We start from the raw sequence: 25,141 nt of genomic DNA on the forward strand, positions 1-25,141 counted from the left end.
ACATAATTCAACCTACCACAGTACCCTTTCTTTAATGGAGAAGTCAAGAGACTGCATGCTGCTAACCCAGATAAGAGGGCCCTTCCAGGGCCCTGTCAAAAAGTTTTTGTGAGGATTGATTAAGCCAGAGCATCTAGACTCCTTCTGGACTTAAAGCTCCAAAGTCTGAAATTTTTTGTAGCAACTTACACTAGAGAGCATTCCACCAGAAATCCTTGGACCCATGGGCTGTTTTGTGCAGACTCAATCTATGTCATGGTCAACCTAAAACCGTTGGCTTATGCCCTAAGTGGAAGAAGGCTGGTGAGAATAATGTTCTGGCAGTGTCAAATGGGACAGAACCATAATAATAAAAAGCAGCAATAGCATAATAGTATCTAATATTTATTGACTGCTTTACTTGTACTATCTTAATTGACCTTTACAATATGCCATTAGAGATAAATTATATTATTACTTGCAATTTATAGATAAGAAACCTGAAAGATATTGATAATTGCCCAAGGTCTCATAGCTAGAAAGTAAAAATTTTTGTTGTGGAAATGCAGATTGTTTAAATGGCTCACAGTAGCAAAGAGGACATTACTAGTTAAATGTATTTTATTCTTACTATGGTGACACTATTCAGTGATAATTTTAGATCTGGAAAATACCCTTTGATTTTATGATGGGTAGTCAGAAACCCCAAAATTTATATTTGGCCAAGATCATACAAGTAGTAAATGACAGAGCTGAGTAAAACTCAAGTCTTTTGACAACCAACGCTAAGTTCTGCTAACTTTTTGATAGTAAAATTGACCGCTTTATGAAAAATGAGTTGGTTTTCTCAAATCATACAGTAACCAGCAATCTGCTACCATCTAGTGGGTCAACTGAGCAATTTACAGTTTCCAAAGAAGTTTCAGGTACTGAGAGCAGAGCAGTATCAAACACAAATGCAGAGAATACGGGGTGAATAAAGAATGGTAGCAGTTATCTAGTCCATTGCCAGCAATCGTATAGATGGGAGACCCTGAGAGTGAAGAGGTTAAATGATATCACCAAGGTCACACAACATGATGGGGGCAACACTGGGAGTACAACTCTGGCTTCTTCACTTTCAGTTCAGTGCTTTTTTCCTCCGGGATTCCTCAAATGAGAAAGAAAAGGTCCTTTCAATTTATGAAATCCAAAATCAAAGTGTATGTCTGAAGTATTGTGAGCCTATTGGAGAATATAAGATCACTCAGCTTTTTATTTTGCCAGTCAGCTCAATTAATTATATTAGTGGAAAGGAAAACTGGTGTATGTAATATGAGCACACATCTGTGCATCCATTTCTGTGTATATTTTGTGGCTATGTCTATACCCATATCTTTACTATACTTATATCTATAATATTCATCTTTGTTTAATGGTAGAATAAATTTCTATTTTCTGGACACATGATTACTTATAGCCTAAAAGTAGACTGTATGACAGTAGGCTGCTGGTGAATATTTTAAAAAAAGTTTAATGAAAGAAAAAATGAGTAGCGCTAACCACAGTATACATTATATAAAATATATCTGATGCTATTATAGTTATATTCATAGGAAAGTTTTGTACCAAGTTTCAAAGAAGCTTATTTCCAAAAAATATTTTTATTTCTAGTTTTGACAAATTTATTTTGCATATCAAGTGGCACACAAGATCTACCACAATAAACTTTTTAAAAAACAAGTATGGGTAAGTTGAATCTATACATGGAAGAGAAAGTCACCTACAATTGTGGATCATTTTCTCCTTGTCATATTTCCTAGTTTGTTTCTTCAATTCTTATACCTAAAATAATATGCTAAATATCTGGGGGAGTAAGAATTGTTTAACAGGTGGTGTTCTTTTGTAAAAATATTAGGGGACCTGGAACAAGTGAAACATAGGCTCTTCTCAGGAAGAAGCAGTTTTTGTTTTTGTTTTTGTTTTGGGTGATCTCTGTCATATGAGAAATTTGTGCCACTATATTGATTTTCTATATGCTCCTGATAAGCTTCTCCAAGACATTCTCGTAGGTAGAAACCATACTCAAGTGTCTAACCATTTCCATTGTACTCATTTATTATCATCTTCAATTTTGCAGGATTCTGGATATGTTTAAAAAATTCCACCATATTTCAAGCAATTTCAGAACACCACCATTTAAAAAAGCCTTTAAAAAACTAAAAGCTTTGGACCGAGACAACCATATACAAATGAACCTGCTATAATATATAAGTGGAAAAATGCCTTTCTGACCAAGCTGTGAACAATTTCTTGTATCATAACTTTGGCCATAATTTGGAGAAGCTGCTATTCCTTAACCACTATGTCCAATGGGCAGAGCTAGTGGGATATAATGGTTGAGAACACCCTCTGAGGTCAGATTGCCTGGATTAGAATTCCAGCTCCACTATTATTTACTAACGAGAAACCCTCAGCCAGTCACTTGTTCTCTTTTTGCATCAGTTTTTGATGTATAAAATTGGCATAACTATTGTAGCTACCATGTGGAGGTGTGTGTGTGTGTGTGTGTGTGTGTGTGTATGAATATGAGATACTGCAAATAAAGTATCTAGAACTACTCTTGGCACATAGTAATCAATAATTTTCTGCTATAATAATTATTATTAACAGGCTTAGACATCTTGAAGCTATCTAAACCTAGGTCTAGCTCAGTGGTACCACGAATCAGATAACATCTCTTGAACCAACCTGTATTTTAACAATTTATAAATAAATTTGTTCCTTGGAGAATAGTTCTTCAGTGTCTTGGAAAGAGCAGGGTTTCCTCTGATGCTATTACAATAATGGTGTTACTCTGTACAATGGGGAGGATATGCTACCATGGTAGGACCCAATTCATCTATTGTTGGGGGAGCTATTATCCCTTTTCCCCACTCAACAATTGTTGGAATTGGTTGTCATCACAAGATTAAATGATGAAGTAGGCTACTCTTTGAGAGTACAAAGAAAATACTAAGTTCCAACCTTGCCCTTGGGTCAGTAGTCTCTGGGCAGGTAACTAGGCAAAACTGGTCTCTGAGACTAATGCCTTTGTGACAGGTTGAGCCTGGGCCAAGAATTCATGGTGTCTGAGGCCCTGGAAGGTTTGCATTGGGGAATTACTTGGGACTCCATGTAGTTTCCTTCCCCAAATATTGTCACCGACCATGGGAGAGGTCTTGGAGGAAGCCATGGAAGATATGGACCTGGACTGGCCCTCACGATAAAGTCCTGGAATAGTATTTCGAGGTTTTAGATCCCATAATCATTTAGAACTAATTCTGTTTCTTGGAAAATAGGTCTTCAGTGTCTTGGAACGAGCAGGGTTAGAATATTTTTTCTTTCTTGTTGGACTCCAAGTGCAGAAGTTTAATGATGTGAAACATACTCATCAGTTTATGCACATTATCATCCTTGGCCCATGTAAGATTCTTTTCTCTTATTTAATTTATCCTCATTCTTCATACCCCAGGTTCCCTTACCTATAGGTTATCATTCTAGGCACATAGTATGAATCCCTTCATTGTATGTGTTCTTGTTAAATACAAACATTTGTTTTTTTACGAATGTATTTTGATTTATGTAGATTGTGTATTTTAATTCATGTGTTTTGTTTGTTAAAAATCTCATTGGATTTTTGCTTTTCTTCCTCAGAACTATGATTTTTTTAAAGCTCTATCCTTATTGCTGTATGTACATCTTAAAGTGGTATTAATTTTTGTGTAGTTCTTCATAGTGTACATCCATCACATTACATTTTACCTATTTGTTCTTTTAGGGCACTGGATATACAGTTTTTGTTCTACTCTCTGGCTCCAAAAACAGTGCTGTAAAAACATTTTCATACATGTCCCCTTATGGACCTGTGGAGCTATGTGAGAAAAACACACACACTCACACACACACACACAGGGCAGAATTCATAGGTTATGCACATTCAGTATATACTTTAGAATATCCAGATTTCTCTCCAGAGCACTTACACCAGGCTGCACTCCAGTCGGCAGTAAATGAGGATTCTTTCATCTCCAAATCTCTATCAACATTTGGCACATTCCAGCTTTCCAGCTTTATTCAGTCTCACAGAAGTAATGTGACATCTCATTATTGTTTTAATGAGCATTTATCTGATAGCTAATGAGTTTGACTTTCTTTATATACTTGTTAGTCTTGGGTTTCCTCATCTATAAATTGCCATTTTTGACTGTTGTATTATTGTTTTACTTTGCGGCTTCTCTTTTTCTTTGTGGATTTCATTATGTTTTCTATATTTCAATCATTTACTGGCTTTAGAATTTTAAATATATTCTCCCTATCTGCATGTCTGTGAACTTTATCCATAGTATCATTTGTTAATCAGAACTCCTTAATATTGATGTAATAACATTCATCAGTATCTTGCCTTGTAGTTTGTCCTTTTAAAATTTTTCTTAAGAAGGGTATTCCTGCCCCCATTACAAATATATTTATCTACATAGTTTTTCAATTAATATCAGAGCTTTATCTTTTATTTTTAAGTCTTTAATCTATAGGTAGTCTGCCTTTGTATGTGCTGTTTTGATAGGGTTCTGATTTTATTTTTCCATGCATAGTAGAAAAAGTTTTGTAAACCATGTACAAAACAATCCGAACTTACCATGGTGATTTCTGATGCCACCATAGTAGTGTTTTAAGTTACAATATATATTTGACTTTCTGTTCTATTCTGTTTATTTGTATTTTCTGTGCCAAAAGCATACTGGTTTTACTTCTATGGCTTTGTATTATGTCTTAATAGCTGGGAATACACATTCCTACACTTCTTTTTAAAGGCTAATTTAGTTGCAGAGTTTTATTTTTCTACATACATATTAGAATAGGATTTTGAGTGACAATCAAAAACTCATCTGAAATTTTAATGGGGATTGCATTTAATTTATAGATAAATTGAGGGAGAATTGACCTTTTTATGATAGCAAGCGACTCTCCAAGAGTTTGGAGTTTCTTTTCACTTATTCAAGCTATCTCCTATGATTTTATTAGAATCTTAAACTCTTCTAAATGCAAGAGCAGATTTTAAAATCTTTCCTCTAGCTTCTCCTGTCCCAAGCTGAACCTACTGTGGAGGAATCTCTCTTTACCTCCAATGTTCTAAGTTCAAGACTGCCTTTTAGGGGATCTCCAGCCTTCAGACTCTCTAAGGTTCTCATGGATTCTTATGGATACTGGTTCCTTCAATCATTGTTCATTTCTTCTTGCTTTTATAGATTCTGCCCAACTTGATTTTGGGGGAGAGATCCAGCAGCTTGTTTCAGGTCACCGTCCTGACAGGTCTGGGTGCAAATTTGTGTTGTTGTAGTCATTGTTGTTAAACCTGTTTGGATGAGGTTGTGTATTGCTTTTGCATGGGAGGAGAAAAGGAATAAGTCACCTACTTGATCTAGTTCAGAATATGTAAAATACAGACCTGACATTGACATTGTAGGTCCAGGCATGAGAATACGAATGGGAAGAGAGGGAAGTGCACATGCTGTGATACTATCCACCGGAGAAGCCTACTGTTTTAAAATATTTTCTCCCTATCCATGTAGTTCTAAAATTTGTGTTATGTATTGAGTCCTTTGGCTTCTGTTTTCAGCCAATATATTTAAAAAAACACAAATATTTCAGGGAAAGAGAATACTAAATTAAGTCACCTTAAGGTATAATTCCATTTTGGAGATTGAATAAGCATAGAAAATATAATAATAATAACAAAAATGCAATGAAAAGGGCCAAGAAATATACAAACATAGACATTATTATGACTGTTATCAGAACACAGAAAACCTTGAGGGAGAGATTCAGTAAATAAGGAAGATCCTAAAAATACAAAAGAGAATCCAGATCTGATTGTTCAGGGCCTTGGAAAACACATTTTACTTCCTTCCTATTTTCAGTTAGGTGGTCTCAAACCTGACTCTGTAGAGGTGGCAGCATGATTTATTTGATTTATTATTTGATGTGTCATATTCCCCTCGATCACGAAAACACATGAAAACTTAAAACCAAACAACTTGTGGTGACTTTTCAACTAGACCCCAATAATTGATTTTTTTATTCTTATTGTCCTTTTAAGTTCAACACCCAGATGGAATTTCAAGAAAGCTGACTTGGTGTGGTGAAATTCAGGAGGAGAAATAAAAACTGAGGGTGTGATCCTGGTATGGGACAAGAAGCCTTACAAGGCAATCTTCCCTGGAGCTGACTTAGTTGCAGAGAGCCATTTCACCTTAAAAAGCCTGAGCCAGTATTCAGATTTGGATACTTGCCTCTGACGACTTTTCTTCTCAGCTCATCCTCAGTGATTTCCTTCTCTCTGCCTGCATCATTGGCTCCTTGGTTTGTTAGTATCCATGTCTCCTTCCCTACTAAAGTAGAAGTTCCTTTGGGAATAGGGACTGTGCTTTCTAAATGCTGACTAGGTCTTCAATAAATGTTTATTTAAAAGATATGTATTCTGCAAAATGTAGCTCAGCTTGATCTGATTTTCTTATAGAACTGGGATAAAGAGAAATGTAAATACATGATTTTCTATTTTTTAACCAGATAATTGTGGTTGACAGTAAAATACCCTTCAGAATTACCATGTATATTCAGCTCCCATTTTCATTGTCAAGAGAGTATAGAGGTTAAACGTCCAGCTATCTTGATTCACACCCTAATTCTGTTGCCCTTAGGAGGGTTATTTAATCACATTGTGCCTCAACTTCCCCATCTATAAAATGTGAATAATGGTAGTACCTCACTCTTGGCAGTTAATGAAGCTAATGTATATGTGGTGGTTTAAAAACATCTGCAAATTCTTTGATATTCCACTCCTCAAAGCATGCAGTCTATTTCCCCTTCCCTTGGGCCTGGGTGGGCCTTTGGACTGTGTCAATGAATGAAATTGGAGGAAATGGTCCTGCTTGCCTTGTGCGGGTCAAATAGAAAAAGAGCACAACTTCTGCTTTTTTCTCTTGGGAAACTCACTCTGGGACTCTTCAGCCACCTTGTGAAAAGTCTATCTGCCCTGAGGCTGCCTAGACCTCTTAGAGATTGATGCCCCAGGAACCCCAGCTCTTCCAACTCCACCTGTGTGATTGCTTCCAGCCCAGGTGCCAGTCACATTAATGAAAACGCTTTCAGGATGACCCCAGTCCTAGCCACTGTTTGGCATGAGATACCCTGAGATTTGTAAGCAAAGTTAATGATTGTTACTGTTTATGTGCTTTTCATAGGCTGGTTTGCTACAAAGCATTATGTCAGGGGCACAGTTACAAAGTAGCTGCTGTACCTAATTTAAAGAAAAGTGCTCGGTAAATGTTCCCTGTTAGATGAGCCTTTGCTGTTAGCTAGCTGTGACCTCATTATTAGCACTTTCATCTCATGGATTCCATTTTCTCTCTAAATTAGATGTAACTGGACATCTGCTTTGTGTGATTGTGATGAAGCTTGGAAGAGATAATAGGCAGGGAAGTTTTTCGAAAAGAATAAAGTATATAAAAAGTCAAGTATTATTACAATCCTTAAATTTTTAAACCCTAAGCCTAGCAGGACCTTAATAATTGGGAAGATATTCTTACTCCATCACTAACACTATTTTTTTAAGAAATAAAATTAGCCTAATTTTCCCTCAAATTCTTAAATGTTCTCAGGAACAAAAAGAAAAATTTGGATGGGTCATTTAGTCTGTATGTACAAATTGCCAGACTGTCATAACTGCAAAAATCTCTGAGAATAAAAGTTGAAAATTCTTGTATTTTGCTAATTTGCTCCAAGTGTTTCATGTTGTTCAAAATAAAACTGTAGCCCAATGTAGCATATTCCAGATAGTGACATATTATCAATTTTAAGATCTGATTTTACAATCTATTTCTGCACAGGCATCTGCATTTAGATCTGCCACCCACAAGGTGGAAGCAGAGGTTTTTATCTGAAAAGGCATTTCTCTACTTTTAGTGATTACTGGCTTTTAATTATTCTATTGTACAGTATACAGTGGATGCAAAGGCACATACTTCTGTTACTGAAGAATGTGGAAACAGATGCTTAATTCATTGTTAGAAACTTTGCTTCCAGGGGTAGAAGCAATACAGGAATTCAAAGTTGTACTCTACTGAAGGGGTAAGTAAATACTACTATCGTTAATTGCAAACGAATTTGCCAGAAAGCATGTTATGAAACTAGGAGCCTTGTGGTGGGGGGTGTGGTGGAGGGAACAGTTAGGTGCTTTGTTGGCCAATTGGGAAGAGAATATTTCAGATCCTGGAAAAAATGAATAAGGAAATAATCTCTGGGAAGGACACCTTTCAACTTGATTGTCCATAACTGGATTTTCTTTAATGGGTGACAAAAGTTTTATTCTATAAGGACAAAATACTCAAAATGCAATGCTGGATTGTGATAATGCAATGATAGAAATTTATTCTTGCTAATGGTGTGACCAGTCACTTGGCCAGTTGGCATTTAGTTGATTGATCTCAGATGCTTTCCTTTTTCTAATTTGTGTGAGGGCACCAAGATTCTAAAGCAGTGATTCTCAGCCTTGATTGCACCCCAGAACAATTAAATTCAAATCTTCCAGGGGTTGGGTGTCTGGGCATTGGTGATTTAAAAGTTTTCCAATGATTCTAATATGCAGGCAGGATTGAGAATTACTGATATAAAGTTTGGGTGGGAGTAACTTCTGCTGGGAGAGAGGTTCATTAAAGGATGACCAGAGGCCAAACACAATTTTCTAAGCCGATTTGTTATTTTTAGCTATTTATTTTCAAGTGGAAATTGGGTAAAGTGTCAAGTTGTTCAAATTTTTGTTTCATTAGGGCTTATTGCCATTGAATTCCATGACAAAATAGAACAAATTTTCATTTGCTATGTTTTTAAATTAACATCTCCATAAAAAGTGTTGGTTCCCAAGAATTTCCAGTGAGGTATTAACACATCCTTTTAGACCATTTAAGGTGATAATTCTCTGGTGATTGTTTAAGAACCGCTAGTGGGGTGACCTATTAATATTGAAAAACTGAGGGTGTTTATAACAATTTTTAAGACTGAGCAGTGAAATTTATAATGCTTTTGTAACTTGAAACATTTTAAAGCTTGTAAACAACAACAAAATAAGAGTGCTTGTAAATGTCATTCTTAGAAATAAAGTAGACTTTTGTTCATTTGTTTCATCACCCTGAAGACCCAGGTTCTTGGATGAAGGCGATACGTGAGGTACTAAAAAATTGAGGACTACTCATATGAGGGAAATTGACAAGCAAAATGAGCTATGGTCTGTAGTATATGGAAATTTAAAAGCATCTCTTCAATGTTGGGCAGCACTTAGGAAGTAAGCATAAATTTTGGCAATATCCTCTCAAAAGTTCTCTGCCACTTACAAAATGGAACAAATGTGGACAGAATTATGTGTATGCAATCTAAAATTAAAACTCTTGTGCTAAGGTAACAGAAGATATTAGGGTCAGTGATATGAGGAAACATGGTTAGAAATGTTGAGATCCTTCTGGAAAACATATCCAGTGGAACCATGAAAGCACTACTTCAACCAATCAAGTAATATTTATTGAATACATAATGACAGGCCAGGAATAAAAGTACTTGACCAAAATGGAACAGTTTGCGGTACTTAATGAACAATTTTTAAATTTAATTTTTCAACAGTTTGCGGTACTTAATGAACAATTTTTAAATTTAATTTTTCAACTAAGAACAGAGCAGAATTTTTAAAAATTAATTTTGCAAAGCAATAATTCTGGGTTGTGGTTAAAAAACTTTGGGAAACACTGAATTACCCATAGTAAATTGTGACTCTTCGAGAGAGAGATATACTATACTGTGTTTCCAAACTACTTTTGTCAGGGAACACATTATTCTGATATGCCCGTTAACTTTCCATGAAACACTGGAATAGAAAGCTAAGTCCCTTTTCTGTTCTCTGCTAACTCTGGGATCTTGGACCACTCATCCACATTTTTGGAGTCTCAGTCTCCTCATATATTATCAGTGGTAAACATTTCTCAGAATTGGCTTAAAGTTTCAGTAAGATAGTATTTGAAAATGAAAGCATTAAAAAAAAAAAATCTAAAATTCTTCCTGAACACGTAATGGGTAGTTTGTTGCTTTTTGACTTCATGGAATCTGAAGAACTTGCCTATTTGAGATTAGTTTCCTATTTTGGAATTTTGTGGGAGAGAGGGCTGCACTTTCTATCATAGAAACTTAAAGGAGGCAGGCGTTTTATTTCTCAGTCCCCTACCAGCTTAAGACTTGACCTTGGTCAAGTAAATAAAATGAACCTGCTGGAGCTTTGAATCTTGAGAAAGCAATAGGGAGTGATTTGGGTTAATTTGACTCCAATTTTATCTACCATGAAATATGCTTCATCTCTACCATATAACTACATCTACCATGAGGTGAATTCAAATTCTCTGATGCAATTGACTGCATATAGAAGGTTTTCCTTGGTGTATTTAGTTTCAGAAAGGTATCTGTTCTGAAAATATAATCTTTCTTTCAAACCAGAATATGTTGAATTTGAACAACTTCATTTTCCTTAGACCAAAAGGCACATAGAAGCAATAATATGTATAGTTTATACAGTTTAAATGTGGTAAATTGAGTTAAGCTGAAGAATTATTGTGTTTTAGGACTTCACATTGGTAAATTTCTCTGAAGAGTCTTTTTTAGAAAAAATAAACTTATTCAGGTCACAAAGATTTTCTTTTTGCAAGGCAGACACTACCTAACCAATGCCATGCAACTTGCAGCTGGGAGATATCCCAGGCTATTTACAGTGAAAGACTAACTTCTCCTTACTGATGCCTACTAAGCCCAAAAAGCATTCAAGGAATGGAGCTTAGTCTGTTGTGAATAGTAAAATGGATGATTAATGTTGTGAGTTTTTAGAGAGACATAGAGATGATCTAGAAAAAAGCTGAGGTCATGAGATTGGGCTGCCTATTTATAGAAGAAACTGAAACAGTACTGAAGTTCAACATAGCGACATCATTCTCAGTTGTATTTATGGTTTGCATTATATTTCAATTTATTTTAATGGCAAATCTCTCATACTTTTCATTGTATGCCCTTGTATGATACATTACAGCTGGAAAAGGCAGGGAGAATCCTAGTCATCTTCCCAGAAGCTCATGGTTTTGCTTAGGTTAGACCAACAAAGGTCATTCCTGCTGGTGGTTCCAGTTTTGGGTCTATGAGAACAAAGGAAATGAGTGATGTGTTAGAAAAACAGAGCTAGTGGGCAACAATCATAACACTGTTCAATAGATGCAGATAAGGTCATGTTATTTATACGTTAATGCCAAAGATAAACCTGTCCACCACAGCCCATATATCCACTGTAGCCTATCTGATGAGTCCAGATTAAAAAATGTAAGAAATTCCTAAGACCTGTGTGATTGTACATTGTACAATGAATTTTTTTTAAATTAATGATTTGAGAACTTTCTTCTTTAAGAGAATGAATAATCACTGCCAGAGCTAAAAAGGCAATGAATGGCATATGGAGGCCTCTAGTCAGACAATAATGCAACAGTGTTTCTTTAGTAAAACACCAATGACTGTGAGTTTTTGTCAAGTTACCTACTACTTTTTATTGAGACAAATGTTTCTCCCCTTAATATTTTTCTATGTTCTAGGACACTAGACTCGAGCTGTATGGCTGTTTTATTTGCACAGTTCAAGAAATTCCATCTTTCATTCTCCTCAATGAACTTATGCTTTGGGGTGAGAGTGAGATGAGAGACATGAATCTATTCTTCCCTCAATCAGCGTCAGTTATGTTTTTCTCCTAGTGTGAGTACCTGACTGTGCTGAGTGTGAATCTGTTACTTAAAATATTTTTTTATCTTGTCTGTTCTATAGTGTAACCAACTTCTTATCTGTTGGCAACACAAGGAACCCTACTAAAACCCTACAGAAAAAAAAAATAACTGACTTTTGTAGGATTTATTAAGAGACAGTGATTCCAACTCCAACAGGGGACAATCAGTCCTGGGCCTCAAAGATTTGAAGAAAGAAATTGATCAAGTGGACCAATAACTGTCAAGATGACAATTCAGGTTTATAATAAGACCTTAGTTAAGACTGAAATGGCATCAATTTGTTGGTTGGAGGACATGAATTATAGGTGTGCCCAAAGGATTGGAATATCTTGAGACAAAGGTTTCAACTTCTGTAAGCTATTCAAATCTCTAACTGAAAGGTGATAGGTTTTTATTGAAAAGAAATACTACTTCAGCTAAAGTTGGCTTAACGGTTTTAGGAACTGTTTCACACTAAAAATTTGTTACGTCTGCCAGTGTCAAGCCTACCTGTTATAATGAGAGAAAAATCACAGAACAAAATAGACATATTCTGGGACAATTAAAATATGATGAGAAAAATGGGTTATTCTAGGGGGTGGAGTGCTCAATTTCACTTATTTTGGAATCATTAAGTTAAGGCCCTTGGGACTCTGGTATTTTGGTGGCAAAGCTGCAGAGAATTGAGAATTGAATGGATCCAGGATTGTTCTATAGGTCTGCAAAATTCTCCCTGGAATGCAAAAGCCACAATTTGGTAACTGGGTTCTGGAAACCTAATAAAAATATTTAAGGGTGGCATTGTTATTTCTAGATTGGTTCCATAAATGTTTTTCTGAATATCAAGTAATACCTTGAAGAGAAACGACTTTATTTCAAAATGTTGTTAGTAATACATGTTTCCTCTTGACATATTTAAGACATTTGGTTTACATATGATAAAGGTAGAATTATTGATAACTTACCTTCTACTCCAATTACTTCCATCCTATCACCTTGTAAACAGGTATAATTTGTTATTTCAAGGCCACAAAACTATTCCTAATATAATGGACTACTGGTTAGTGCTCTTCATCACTACAGACTGTGATTATAATAGACAAGCAGGGGGTAAAATCTAGCTGAAAACAGTCAACACATGCTGTTGAAATCTATGAAAGGAATATGTAAATGATTGTAGGGCTTCTTTCTAGGTGATAATCAAAATGTGTTTGGGTAGCCAAACATTGGATGATGCAGAAATTGAAGGATTAATTAAAGACTGTATAAAAACATTGACCAACATTGACTAGCAGGAGAATTTTAAAAATTCTATAGGAAATGAAGATAATGACTATAAACAGGAAGAACTAGTACATTAAAATCTTCATAATCTGAAGTATTCCAGGCAGCAAAAACACTAGAATTACTTTATTTCTGCATAGGATTTTTAGTGGAACAAAGTCTCACAAGATGTATAGCAGTGTGGACTCTTTAACATCTTTAAAATAACTGTTCAAGTAGCTCCAAAAACTATATACCAACTGTTGTTTTTTCAACTGTTTTTTCCAAAGAAAAATAAACAGCACTTATGGGACTATGTAGCCAAGTTCTATATGTGAAATGCACAATCAACTCTCTCTGTTTTCCAAGACTTGCCTATGATTTCCTAGATGACTTCCCTGTAAAAGACAACTAGTCTTTCACCATTATCTCATTTTTCAACATAAAAGCGTTCTTCTAATAGTCACTGGCAGTAAGGCATGTTAGATGAGGCCACGAGTTCCTGAGCCAGAATGCCTGGGTTTGCATCCTTGATTTGCCGGTTTACGAGCTATATGATCCTGAGCAATTTACTTAGTCTCGCTGTGCCTCCATTTCTTCATCCATAGAATGGGGCTAATAGTAATACCTGTGCCTTAGAGTTGTGATGACAATTTAATGAAATTATACATAAAGTATTTAATGCAGTGGCTGAGTTACAGTAAGAACCAAATAGTATTATTTATGATTATTATTATTCACCATAATATCACCATTGTCATTGTTGTTACATCATCCTCTTCAGCATCACTGTGGGCTAGCAAGAATATCCAGAATGAATGATATGTGTTTAGGCATTAATTTTTATTTTGTTGTTTAAAAACTTTTCTTCGTGTTTATATTGCTTTATTTAATTAAAGTATTTAGTATATGTCAATGATTATATAGACAACATGCAATTATATATGCATAGTCTCTTAATTATATATTGTATATTGATGAGTAGATTACTAATTTTCACATAAATACTACAATATAGGATTCTATATACAAAACTATTTATACTTCATGGTTAGTGTAAGGAATTTTCAAGAATAATTTTAGCTATATTCACCTGATGAATTAATTTAAAAACACTCCTGTAAAACTAAAAAAAATAAGTAAAAAATTGACACTTGTTACAAGTCTCACTCAGAACTTCCTAGAAAACTGAGTTCAATCTTCCTGTTGGTTTTTTTAGTACTTTTCAGTAGTTTAGTATTTTTGAAAGTTGTTAGGTTAAAAATATCTTTTTAAACCCATCAAATTAGTATTGCCTTCTCCTACTTTTCTTATGATATTCTCTCCTATTTCTGTTTGTGCACCCAAGAGCCTGAGAGACTATATATAAGACACTAAAAAATGTACCCTGAGTTACAGAAGGATATCATGGTCCAGTGGAAAACAAACTCAAAGGCGAGATTGTACAGCTTTCCAAACAACACTGATTCCAAGCTAAAGATATCTTGAAGAGTGAGGGAGAAACTGTTGTATTTTGGGATATTTTACTCTAGAGATTATTCATATGAATTAAGGTGAAGGGAGACTGGATCCATTTAAATGGGGAAGAGCTGCCACTTAGCTGCATTAGAGACCAGATATTAGTTTAACTCAAATATTTATGCTGCAAGTAATGCTTGCATTTTGATTTTTTTTCAGAAATTATTCAGAAAACTTATATTCCTTTTAGAATCTGATATCTGTATGCAAAACTACAAGGGAATGTGGGTAGAAAAACTTTTTTACTTTAGATTCATATTATCAGTTGCAGTAGTAATAACTTTACTAGTATTACTGCTACTTTTTAATTTTTACTATTTTCTAGGCGGTTTATATAAATCATTTCACTTAACCATTACAATAACACTGTGAGGTGAATATTGTAATTTTCATTTTACAGAAAAAGAAACTGAACGTTAAGGAGGGTAAATAACTTGCTCAAGGTCACAAAGAGATAGTGGAGTGGAGATTCTAATCCAGAATGGGTGATTCCAAAGACAAGTTTTCTTGACACCCCCTTTGTGCTGTGTTGCAGGGTATTAATTTCTTCTTTACTGCTTCAGGTGATTCATATAGCTGATGGTTGAAACAGTGAATAAAGTATAATGACTTAATTTCATTAGTTAATGCATAGGAGGGCTTTTGTTTCCATATCATTTTGGGTACGGTTGTCAATAAGTCAGCAAAAATAAATTTTACATCATTGAAAAGTCTCAGTTCAATAAGATCTCAGATAAGCCAAAACTATTTTTTTCGTTATTTTTTTTTCTGAATATTATTTTATTTGAAGAGATATCATTTAAATGAGTATACTTGAATATGGAGAGAAATACATTTTTTTAAACGTGCAGATTGAGGTCATCTTCAGCTTGAAGTGTGAAGTTATGTCTGAATAACCTATTTTATGCTCTTAATTTAGTCATCAGGCATTATTAAATGTTGAAAATGTGGCATCTGAAAAATACAAGTGATAATATTTCAACAGAGTTTTAATTTGAAGAAGAATCCTCTTTCCTCCTAAAAATCTTTCAGTGCTATTTTTAAGACCTGGTGAGCTCTGCCTTTAAACTCATGGTGTTTCCTCTTACAGTGCATCAGAAACCCCTAAAATGATCTTTATGCATGTAATTATCTTAAAAATGAAGTTAAGATGGATACAGTACCATGCTGAAAACCAGTAAACTCGGATTCTAGTCCTAAATGTGTCATAAGTTGACTGTGTGTCTTTATGTAAGATCCTTAACTTCTCCAGCTGCTTAATATTCTTGCTGGTAGAATGAGTTTGAATAGATAATGAATAGTTAGAATAGATAATTTGAATAGATACAGATTCTTTACTATTCTATGATTTTTAAAATACAGTGTCAGTGCTGGTTTCTTTGGTGTTGACTTTAAAAAATCTACTTACCTAAGACAATAAGCAAGCTTCATGACTACAGAATATTTTTCATTTGAGCATCAATCTGAAAATGAAAAAAAGATTACATTATCTCATTTATGAATCACTTTATTTGCAATCTACTTGATTGTGCAGATAGTATCCGAATATTTGAAATATTGCGTAGATAAAAAGATTCTTGCCAAAATGCAATTTTATATTGCACTTTTTTTAGCTAGCCATTCCTTCACATTTTACTTATACATTGTCCCCTCCTTTGAAGCATTTGCAATCTGCTAGGAAAATCAAACAAGCAAACAATGAAAATAGAGTTTATTAAGTGCTATGACTAGGGTGTACACAGAATGTTTCGGGGCCACAGAAGAGCTTCAGTGCCAGGAAAGTATTTCCAGGAGAGGTGATGTCTACACTGAATCCTGAAGCATGATGAAAGATTTAGGCAGGTATAGAATGAGGATGGGGCAATCCAGTTTAAATCATTATTTGCAAAGGCCTTGAGGTAAGAGCAAGTTAAATGTGCTTGTAAAACTGCAAGTATTTCAGAGAAGAGGTACAAGAATTATTGATAAGAGGTAATCAGAGTCCAAAATCTCTTGATTTTGTATGGAATTTGGACATCACTTTGGAAGCCACAGAGAGCCACTGGAGGAATATACTAACAATTTTGTGTTTTACAAAGGTTATTTTGACCTCAGTATAGAGACGGGATGATGTGTGAGTAACTTGGAGGGGACTAGAGATGAGAGACCAACTAGGAGGCTGTATTCCAAGTGAAGATTCCCCAAAATTAAATGAAAACAATGTAAAAAAAGTCAATGAGTGAGTGAGATATATTGAAGGAATTAGAATTGATAGGATTTGGAGTTTGATTGAGTGTGATCAAAGTTCACCAAGTTTTCATCCTGGACAATTGGGTGAATGGTGGTAATATTCATAAGTTTACAAAACACAGGAGAAGACTTTAGGGGGAAGACTCTGGGCCTGTTGAGTTTGAATTTCTTTTGGGACAACTAAGAGCCTAGTAGGCAGTTAGAAAGAAAAAGGCTTGATGCTGAGGGGAAGAGATCCCAGATGGAGGTAGATATGTGGAGAATAAAGGCACTGGCATGGATGAAAACACTAAGGAAATTGTAATGTCATGAGAAGTAAAGAATGCCAAGGACCAAACTCTTAGAAACATGGATATTTAAGGGATAGTGTGATAGTTAATTTTATAAGTCAACTTTTCTAGGTTATAGTTTCCACATCCACTTGTCCAGTTGTTTGGTCAAACACTGGCCTAGTTGTTACTGTGGAGATATTTTGTAGATGGGATTAGCATCTACAATCAATTGACTTTAGCGGTGGGAGTGGGTCTTACCCAATCAGTTTAAGTTCTCAACAGCAAAAACTAAGGGTTCCAAGGGTCAGAAGATTTCTGCCTCAATCTCGTACCCTGCACTCCTTCCTGAGTTTCCAGCTTAAGGAATTTGGACTGAAGAATTCAACATCATCCTCACCAGAATTTCCAGCCTCTGACCTGTCATGCAAGTTCAGACTTGCCACCTCCAACAATTGCATGAACCAATTCCTTATAATAAATCTTTCATATATGTATATGTGTATGTGTATGTATTTGTATATGTTTATGTATATGGGTATAATACATATATGTATGTGTATATATTTGTATATGTTTATGTACATGTGTATACATACATATATTCTGTCAATTCTGTTCTCTGGAGGAACCTGAGTGATACAGATGGATAGAGGAAGAGGAATATATGAAATAGAATGAAAAGGTAACAGTCATAGAAAGAAAATGAGAAGAATATGATATTATAGATGTCAAACAAATTATTTAAAGAAAGAAGGAATGGTTGTGGGTATTGAATGTTGCAGAAAAGGCTTTGCAATAAGGACTAGAAAACTGAACTTATTCGATTTTGCAAGGATTTTTTTTTAGTGTGACCTTGCCAATGGAGACATGGTACCCTCAGGAGCCAGACTGCAAAGGACTGAGGAATTAATAAGGGATAAAGAATCAGAGTATATACTGCTTTATCAAGAATCTTGGCTGCAGTGGGAGAAGAAAGAACAGAACTATAGCTAAGGTGTGGTGTCTAAAGTATTTTATTATTATTTTTTAAGATAGGGAAACTTGAGTAAGTTTAACAGTGAGTGGACAGAGCCAGTAAAAATGAAACATTGAAGCCAAAGGAGAGAGTGTAACAGGAATATTCTGAGGAAGAGAAATGGGTATAATTCAGAGATACTACTGACCTAGTATCACTTTTTGCTATTTTCACAATAATAATTTTGGATTTTCAGTCAATAATTAATAGCTTTTTCATATCAGTGCTTTGTTTTTATCATATTATTAGCTAAATTAGGGCTGAAGTCTATGAGAATGACATGGGGTGAGACTAACAGACTCGTGGAATGAATTTATGGTTTTCCTAATATAATACAGCCTCTGTAAATCTCATTTACCCCATCTGGAACAGGGGAATTAATATAGTACCTAACTTTTATAGTTGTTTTAGATTATTCTTTAAATACATATATATGAAGTTCTTAATATTCTGCTAACATATAGTAATACCTAATGAATGACATTGGGGACCACAGGATCTTTTTAAACAGGGAAATATCACAATCTACAGTGGATATGCCAGTTTTTCTGGAAAGAGCAAGAGGGAGGGGGAGAGGGAGAAGGGGGGAAAGTGAGGGAGAGGGAGAGGGAGAAAGGGAGAGACAGAACAACTTTACTTGCTAGTCAGCACTTTGCACAGCTTCCTTTTGGTGATTTGCATTTGTCTCTATGTTTGTGGGATTTTAATTAACTCTAGCAAAGTACAGTGGCTTTCTGAGTACTTTGGGGAATCATAGCTGATCCCTACCAGCACTCTGTTGGGAAATCCTACAGGAAGGCTAGTAATGGGTTCTCAGTAGATTGCACAGGGATGCCTTGCTTGAATCATGGTGGGGAGAGAAAAAATATTTCAAATCTGATTTTGCAGCTGCAAGTTTTTCTGCAGGCATTGGGCCTCAGTGGCATAAAAACAAACCAATTCTGAGAATGCCATGGTGAAATCAAAAGAAAAATACACTGTTTTTTTTCTATTTCCTGGTTATTTCAAGATCACAGTGAGGGTAGGGGTAGGTTTCCACAAAATGGAACATTAATTAAGTATGATTCAGTAGCCCCTTTGCCTCCTTTCCATAAGCTCTGCCATGTATATATAGAATAGCAGACAGGCGGGGAGTTGGATCCCTAGATACAAGTGAGTTATTTTCTGGAAGGTATAGTATGATCCCATTTTCCTAAAAGTATTTTTATCAATTCTATATCTACACAAAGAAACATATGTATATATGAAACAAAATTTTCATGAGGGAATATTTACCCTCACTATAGGGAGACACTGATATTTCTACTATATTCTTATTTTCTTCTTCCTTTGTTTTTTAAAAGCTGCTAAAGTGTTACAACTTACAGTTTGAAAAGTACCACACTATAGTTTGCTGCCTCTATTCACAAACCATTTTATTTCTCACCAAAAAAATTGTGAAATTTTATAAGTTTTTCAAGAACTTCAATTTGCCTTTAAATTAGCAAAACTTGGGAACTGTAGTTTTCTTACTTTCATTGTGAGGAGAACAGGGCTGTACCAGAAAAAGCCTCTCACATAATGCCAACTTGATAACAAGAAAGCAATGAGTAAATCTGAGTGTATAAGTTCTTAGGATACTGTGTAGTAATAAGCAAAAGGTTAAATTTTCCTACCTCTGAGTCACAATAAAGAGGCGGTGAATTTATGGAACAGCACTTGGAGGCAAAGTCTGAGAACTTGTCAACCAGCTCCGTGAGGTCAGTGGATGTGGCATCAGACAATTTTGCTCTTAATCGTTCTGCCAGTCTGAAAGACATTTTCATGCAAGGTTTTACTAGATGTAGTTTATAAACATTCTTAGTGCAAAATGATAGCCATCTTTTACAATGAAAAAAAAAAGGAAGAAAATAGAAACGCCCCTCTCTCAAAAAAATTTTATATCTGTGGAATGATATTTGGTGACTCCATTTGAGATTAGAAAGTGAAACCTACATCTCTTTGAAGACTGTGAAAGTCAACATATAAATTGCTCTCCTTTCATTTGCTCAATTATTTCAATATGGATAACTCCCTCTTCTATTTACCTGGCCTTTCACTGTCTCTCCAATTCTAGATTTCAAGCTCCTTAAAGAATATCTCCTTTACAGAATCATATGCCACCATAAAAATTTTTCTGCTCTCTCATATTTTACATAACTTTCCCCTGTTTGCCTACTTCTCAGTTACTGTGATGGAAGTATTGAAACAGTGATAAGGAAAACTCTGATTCTTGTTTCTAGCTCTACTGTTAACTAATTCTACATCTCATTTTCAAGATTGTGATGAAAATTGGTATCTCTTGAGTCTCTTCCAGCTTGAGCAGCCCATGTTCTTGGTCCTTCTTCACCCTCATAATAGGCAACCCCCTCTGTTTTATGCTTTCTTCAAGAAATATTTGACAGCCTAGCAGTGGGCAGTGGAGATAGAAGAGATCCAAATTTATGTAGCCTTGGGAGTTGGCAAAGTGGATACTGGGAAGGGACAGAGGGCAAAAGGGACTAGTTTGCTCATAAAAGCCTTATCAAAATGAGTAGGTCTGAGCTAGGAGGGGAGGCAAGTGAGATCAGAAGGAATCTAGGGAATGAGGGGAATGGGGGAGGGAGGGAGTTCAAGTACTAGACTCAGTTGTCATGATCTTCTCAAATTTCATAACACAAGATCTTAATTCTGCTACATGCTCATCTGGAGTTGAAACTTTATAGATTATCATTTAACTGCTCCCAACCAATCCTGAATTTCAAATCTGTTGGCAGAGAATTTAATCTTGAATTATCAGTTTAATATTATTCTCAACTGCCTCTATCATATCCTATTATATTCTACAATTAAACAATTTTCCGATAGCTGGGAAATAACCATTTTGAGTTGATGGCTTTCATAGTTTTTCATTTATCTTTTAGAACTTTGCTGAAATAGGCTTCATGGGTGTCATTGAAGTGCTTCTTTAGAAAGATCTGCTTATGGAATTCTATTTGTGCTTACTTGAGACTGATGTTTAAAATTTTGAAATGGATCTGTGAAATTTACAAATTAAGAAAACTGGGAATGATGTGGATTTCTCAGACACTTTTTCTAGAAATCCTTTATTACAAGCCTATTATTTTAGTGTTACTACCTCTTTATAAAGAAATGCTTTCTCCTCTTCTTAATTGAGAAAATGACTATGTATAATATTTCTGATAAATAATTAGCATTTATATTTGCAATTTACAGGGAATGCATGCTGGTGAATACTGACACCACACTTGATTAAACGGTTTAGGCCTTGTCACACAAGTTGGTTCTTGCCATGAAATTGGGTAATGCTTTCAGCAGCTTAATACTTCCTCAGTTATGTATAGCAACACCTACAGATAGCTTTTGGGCGAGAATCTTGACAAATTATGTACTAACTTTGCCATCTTGAACCAATTCTCTGCAGACAGATTTTGTAATTTATGTTTTTATGGCTGTGTTCTAAATGACCTCTCACCTGATACACATGACATTTTTCCCCTCAAAAAGAACTTAGCTCTGTCTACAGGGGTATTAAATTCTGACTGTTTTTCAATTTCTTATGGAAACTCCTCTTTTCATTGTTCACTTAGCACATCTTAAGCTTTCAACTGTGCTTTCAAATCACAAAACCAGGTAAACATTATTAATAAATTTGGCAGATAGAACCAGGACAAGTTCCTTACTTTTTCTTGTATTCAGTAAATGTGTTTTCTGAATAATCTGCACATAGTTCTTGTCCCTTTTCAATGAAAGAAGATAGTTTCTTCTGCAGTACAGGGTTCTATAAGAAAATAATTGTATAACAAAATCATTGTCTTTGAATACTGTTCCATGATCCAGTCAAATCAGAATTCCATGTTAACATATCAGTGTGAGTATTTATTACCTATACCAGATATTGGCAAAGTTTTTCTGCAAAGGACCAGATAATAAATATTTTAGGTTTTATAGGCCGTACAGTCTCCATTGCAACTATTCAACTTTGTCATTATAATTCAAAAGCAGCCATAAAAAGTGCCTGCATGATAAGCATGACCATGTTCCAATGAAATTTTTTTAATGAACACTGGCATTTGAATTTCATGTAATTTTCATGTGTCATGAGATATTCTTTATTTTTTTTTTACCCATTTAAAAATGTAAAAACCATTCTTAGCTCAGAAGTCATGCAAAAATAGGAAGAGGCCAGATTTGGCCCATAAGCTGAAGATTATCCCTAATCTATGCTAAAGTTTATAAAGAAAATTTAGGAAATTGTACCTTAGTTTTAAAACAGGAAGCAGAGTCTTTGGAATCACAGCATTCACCAAGGCTTTTTAGGGTTGGTTCAAGTATTTTACTGAGGAATACTTCTGGGATATGAGTCCTCCTGCTTAGCTGAAATGTATATCTGACACGAGAGAGAAAAGGCAACAAGACTCTTCAACATGTGAGTAGATATATGTGTAGGTGCTCACGCTTTGAAATGTGATATATCTGTCATAAAGGAAAGGCATCTGGTTTCTGTGTTTTAACGAAAAATAAGAGTTAAGGTAAAATGACTACAAATTAACAGGATTTGGATTATACAATATTTTCACTGAAGTGCAAGTTATTTAAAATAGCTTTAAATGAAGCTACCGTGATTAGTTTATACTGAATCAAAGTTTTAAAATCTGTGTCTATTATGTATACATCCATATATTTTATATATAAACATACATACTCAGATGCATATAAACTGGGTTTTTAAGTGAATTTGGGAAAATGGATCTGTGTGAATTCTTCCATTATATCTTATTCCATTGGTCTCTATGCATTTATAAAAACAATGAGTATTTAGAAAAATGTAAATTAGAATTTCAGTCCAATCCAAATATGGCTATCTGACATTGATAATCCAAGATTGCAACCTGCTTCTTCAACCCATTTACTTAGTTACACCCATGGTGTATTTATGTAATTTTTTTAACAGTTGGATGAAATTAGATGAAAGTTCACCATTTCTTCCTATTTAAATTCTTTCTCATTTAGTGGTAGAAAATATCAACACTATTGAGACAAAAGCTACTCTATATTTGTTATCTGTTTTGTTTGTATAAAATGCTCAATTGTCTGAAAGTTTGATTTAACTTAGGCTTTTGATGTGTGACATTGAACTAGAAGTGTTGTCATAAAGCGAGCAAGTAATGTGTTAAACACTGTTGGTGCTGTGATAATATTTTATATGTGTACAACATTTTATGGTACCGAAAGGTGTTATCACATTTAGTTTCACATACATTTCTATATGCATTTCTCATTAGCAACCTGTGCAGTAAGGCAAGTGTTAGCATTCTCAAATTAATTAAGAAGAGACTAAAGTTAATAAAGTCATTTCTTTCAGTCATGCACAGTCATCAGAGGAGGCAAAATTGGGACTCCCCGGCTTCTTTCTCCATATCCAAAATTCCGTTAAACCCATTTGTTCTACATTTGAAAAAGGCTATAATTGAGTTTTTTTTTTTTAAATAAACTAATGCTTTAATAAGCTGTCATTTTTAAAAAACAGATTAATCATATTTCTACTCAAAAGGTTAAAAAAGTTAATTTACATTTCGATATAATGCTATAGAAACATACAGAATGATTAAAAAGCCAAATGAAAATTAAACATTCTAATCATGGGTTTTAAACAGGTGATACACACACAGAATAATAAAAGAGGAAGAAAAGGAAAAGAAAAACCTACACATAGAAAAAAAATTTGTACTCTAAAATATCATATAATTGAGTTTTTAAAATGGAAAAATGCATTTAAAATTAATTAAAATATTTCAAGTACATTAAAAGCATAAAAAGTACTTTGCTTGCATTAAAATGAGTGATAGCATACTTTTTCTCCTTCTGGCCCTTGGTATGATTCCCCTGTGTCCAGATAAAATCAAGGGAGAAACACATTAAAATCAACTCTACTTACTGATCTGTAGCTTTGGTGTTTCCTTTATCACAGATGTCTTTATCTGTGGGCAACTCAACAGCTGGCAGCTCAGGTGGTTGGGCAGCTGGCATGAAGTAAGTGCACACAAAAACGTCCATGGGTGTTTTTTCTTGACAACAGTCTTCAAACTTAAAATTCTTTGTGGCTAAGTTGTCACAGATTTTTACTGTATGTTCAGGTAGCTACAAAAGGAATGGTGAGTTTGTGCATTGTTAGTTTCCTGGTTAGTCTAATTAAAAAGAAGATTTACACATCCACAGCCCTGTCATGATACTTCTAAACGTCAGCGTGAGTGCTCTTAGAAAGTAAATTGGTACAATACTTTTGGAAAGCAATTTGGCAATGTGTCCTAACAGCCCTAAAAATGTACAGTTTTGGTTCTAATAATTTATCCTTAGAAAATCATTATGAATGAAGAAAGAGGTAGTTATAAGGCTATTAATTGCAACATTGCTTAAAATAATTGAAAAATGGAAACAACTTAAATCCAATAATAGAGTACTGGTTAAATAAAAATATGGTATAAATAGGCAGACAGATGCAATACCTGCAATAGATATATGAAATAGAATCCTATTTAGCCATCATAAATCAGGTTATAGGAAACACCTATTTACAAGCACATGTATTCTTGATGGAAAAGGATCAGGGCACACAATGTATCTATTCCTAAAGAGGCCTGTAGGATCTTGGAGTATAATCTTTATTTAAGGGAGAACTCAAGTCAATTCCAGATTTGGGCAACTACTCAAATTTGTATCCACCCAAAAGGGCTTTGTAAATGAAAAATGGTGAAAAAAACTTAGAATGACCATCAAATAATAAAAGATATAGTAAGAACATCTGTAGCTTCTAATAGCACAGTGAAGTGCCACGCTGTCCAATAGAACTTTATGAGATGATGGAAATGACCTGTATCTGCACTGTCCAAAACTATTGAGCACTTGAAATGTGGCTAGTATGACTGAAAAACTAGCTTGTATATTTTATTTAATTCTACAAATTTAAATAATCGTATGTGGCTAGTGGATACGGTATA

General features: G+C 34.7%; 1 protein-coding gene across 2 annotated transcripts in view; it reads right to left on the reverse strand.

The window, feature by feature from the left end:
• Positions 1–10,281: 10,281 nt before the first annotated feature.
• Positions 10,282–25,141, reverse strand: part of GC (GC vitamin D binding protein) — a 36,837-nt gene continuing 21,977 nt past the window's right edge. The window contains exons 8-13 of one of the 2 annotated variants that reach the window (XM_037829945.1): positions 24,082–24,284; positions 22,404–22,533; positions 21,827–21,924; positions 19,781–19,913; positions 16,018–16,072; positions 10,282–11,216 (exon numbers count right to left, since the gene is read on the reverse strand). In XM_037829945.1, the coding sequence (XP_037685873.1) occupies positions 16,043–16,072; positions 19,781–19,913; positions 21,827–21,924; positions 22,404–22,533; positions 24,082–24,284 (594 nt within the window). In that variant the 3' untranslated portion in view covers positions 10,282–11,216; positions 16,018–16,042. Of the gene's footprint in view, positions 11,217–15,364; positions 15,564–16,017; positions 16,073–19,780; positions 19,914–21,826; positions 21,925–22,403; positions 22,534–24,081; positions 24,285–25,141 lie in introns of those variants that run through there. The other variant, XM_037829947.1, reaches the window with a different exon arrangement.

Source organism: Choloepus didactylus, chromosome 3 (genome assembly GCF_015220235.1).
Source record: "Choloepus didactylus isolate mChoDid1 chromosome 3, mChoDid1.pri, whole genome shotgun sequence".
Taxonomy (NCBI): domain Eukaryota; kingdom Metazoa; phylum Chordata; class Mammalia; order Pilosa; family Megalonychidae; genus Choloepus; species Choloepus didactylus.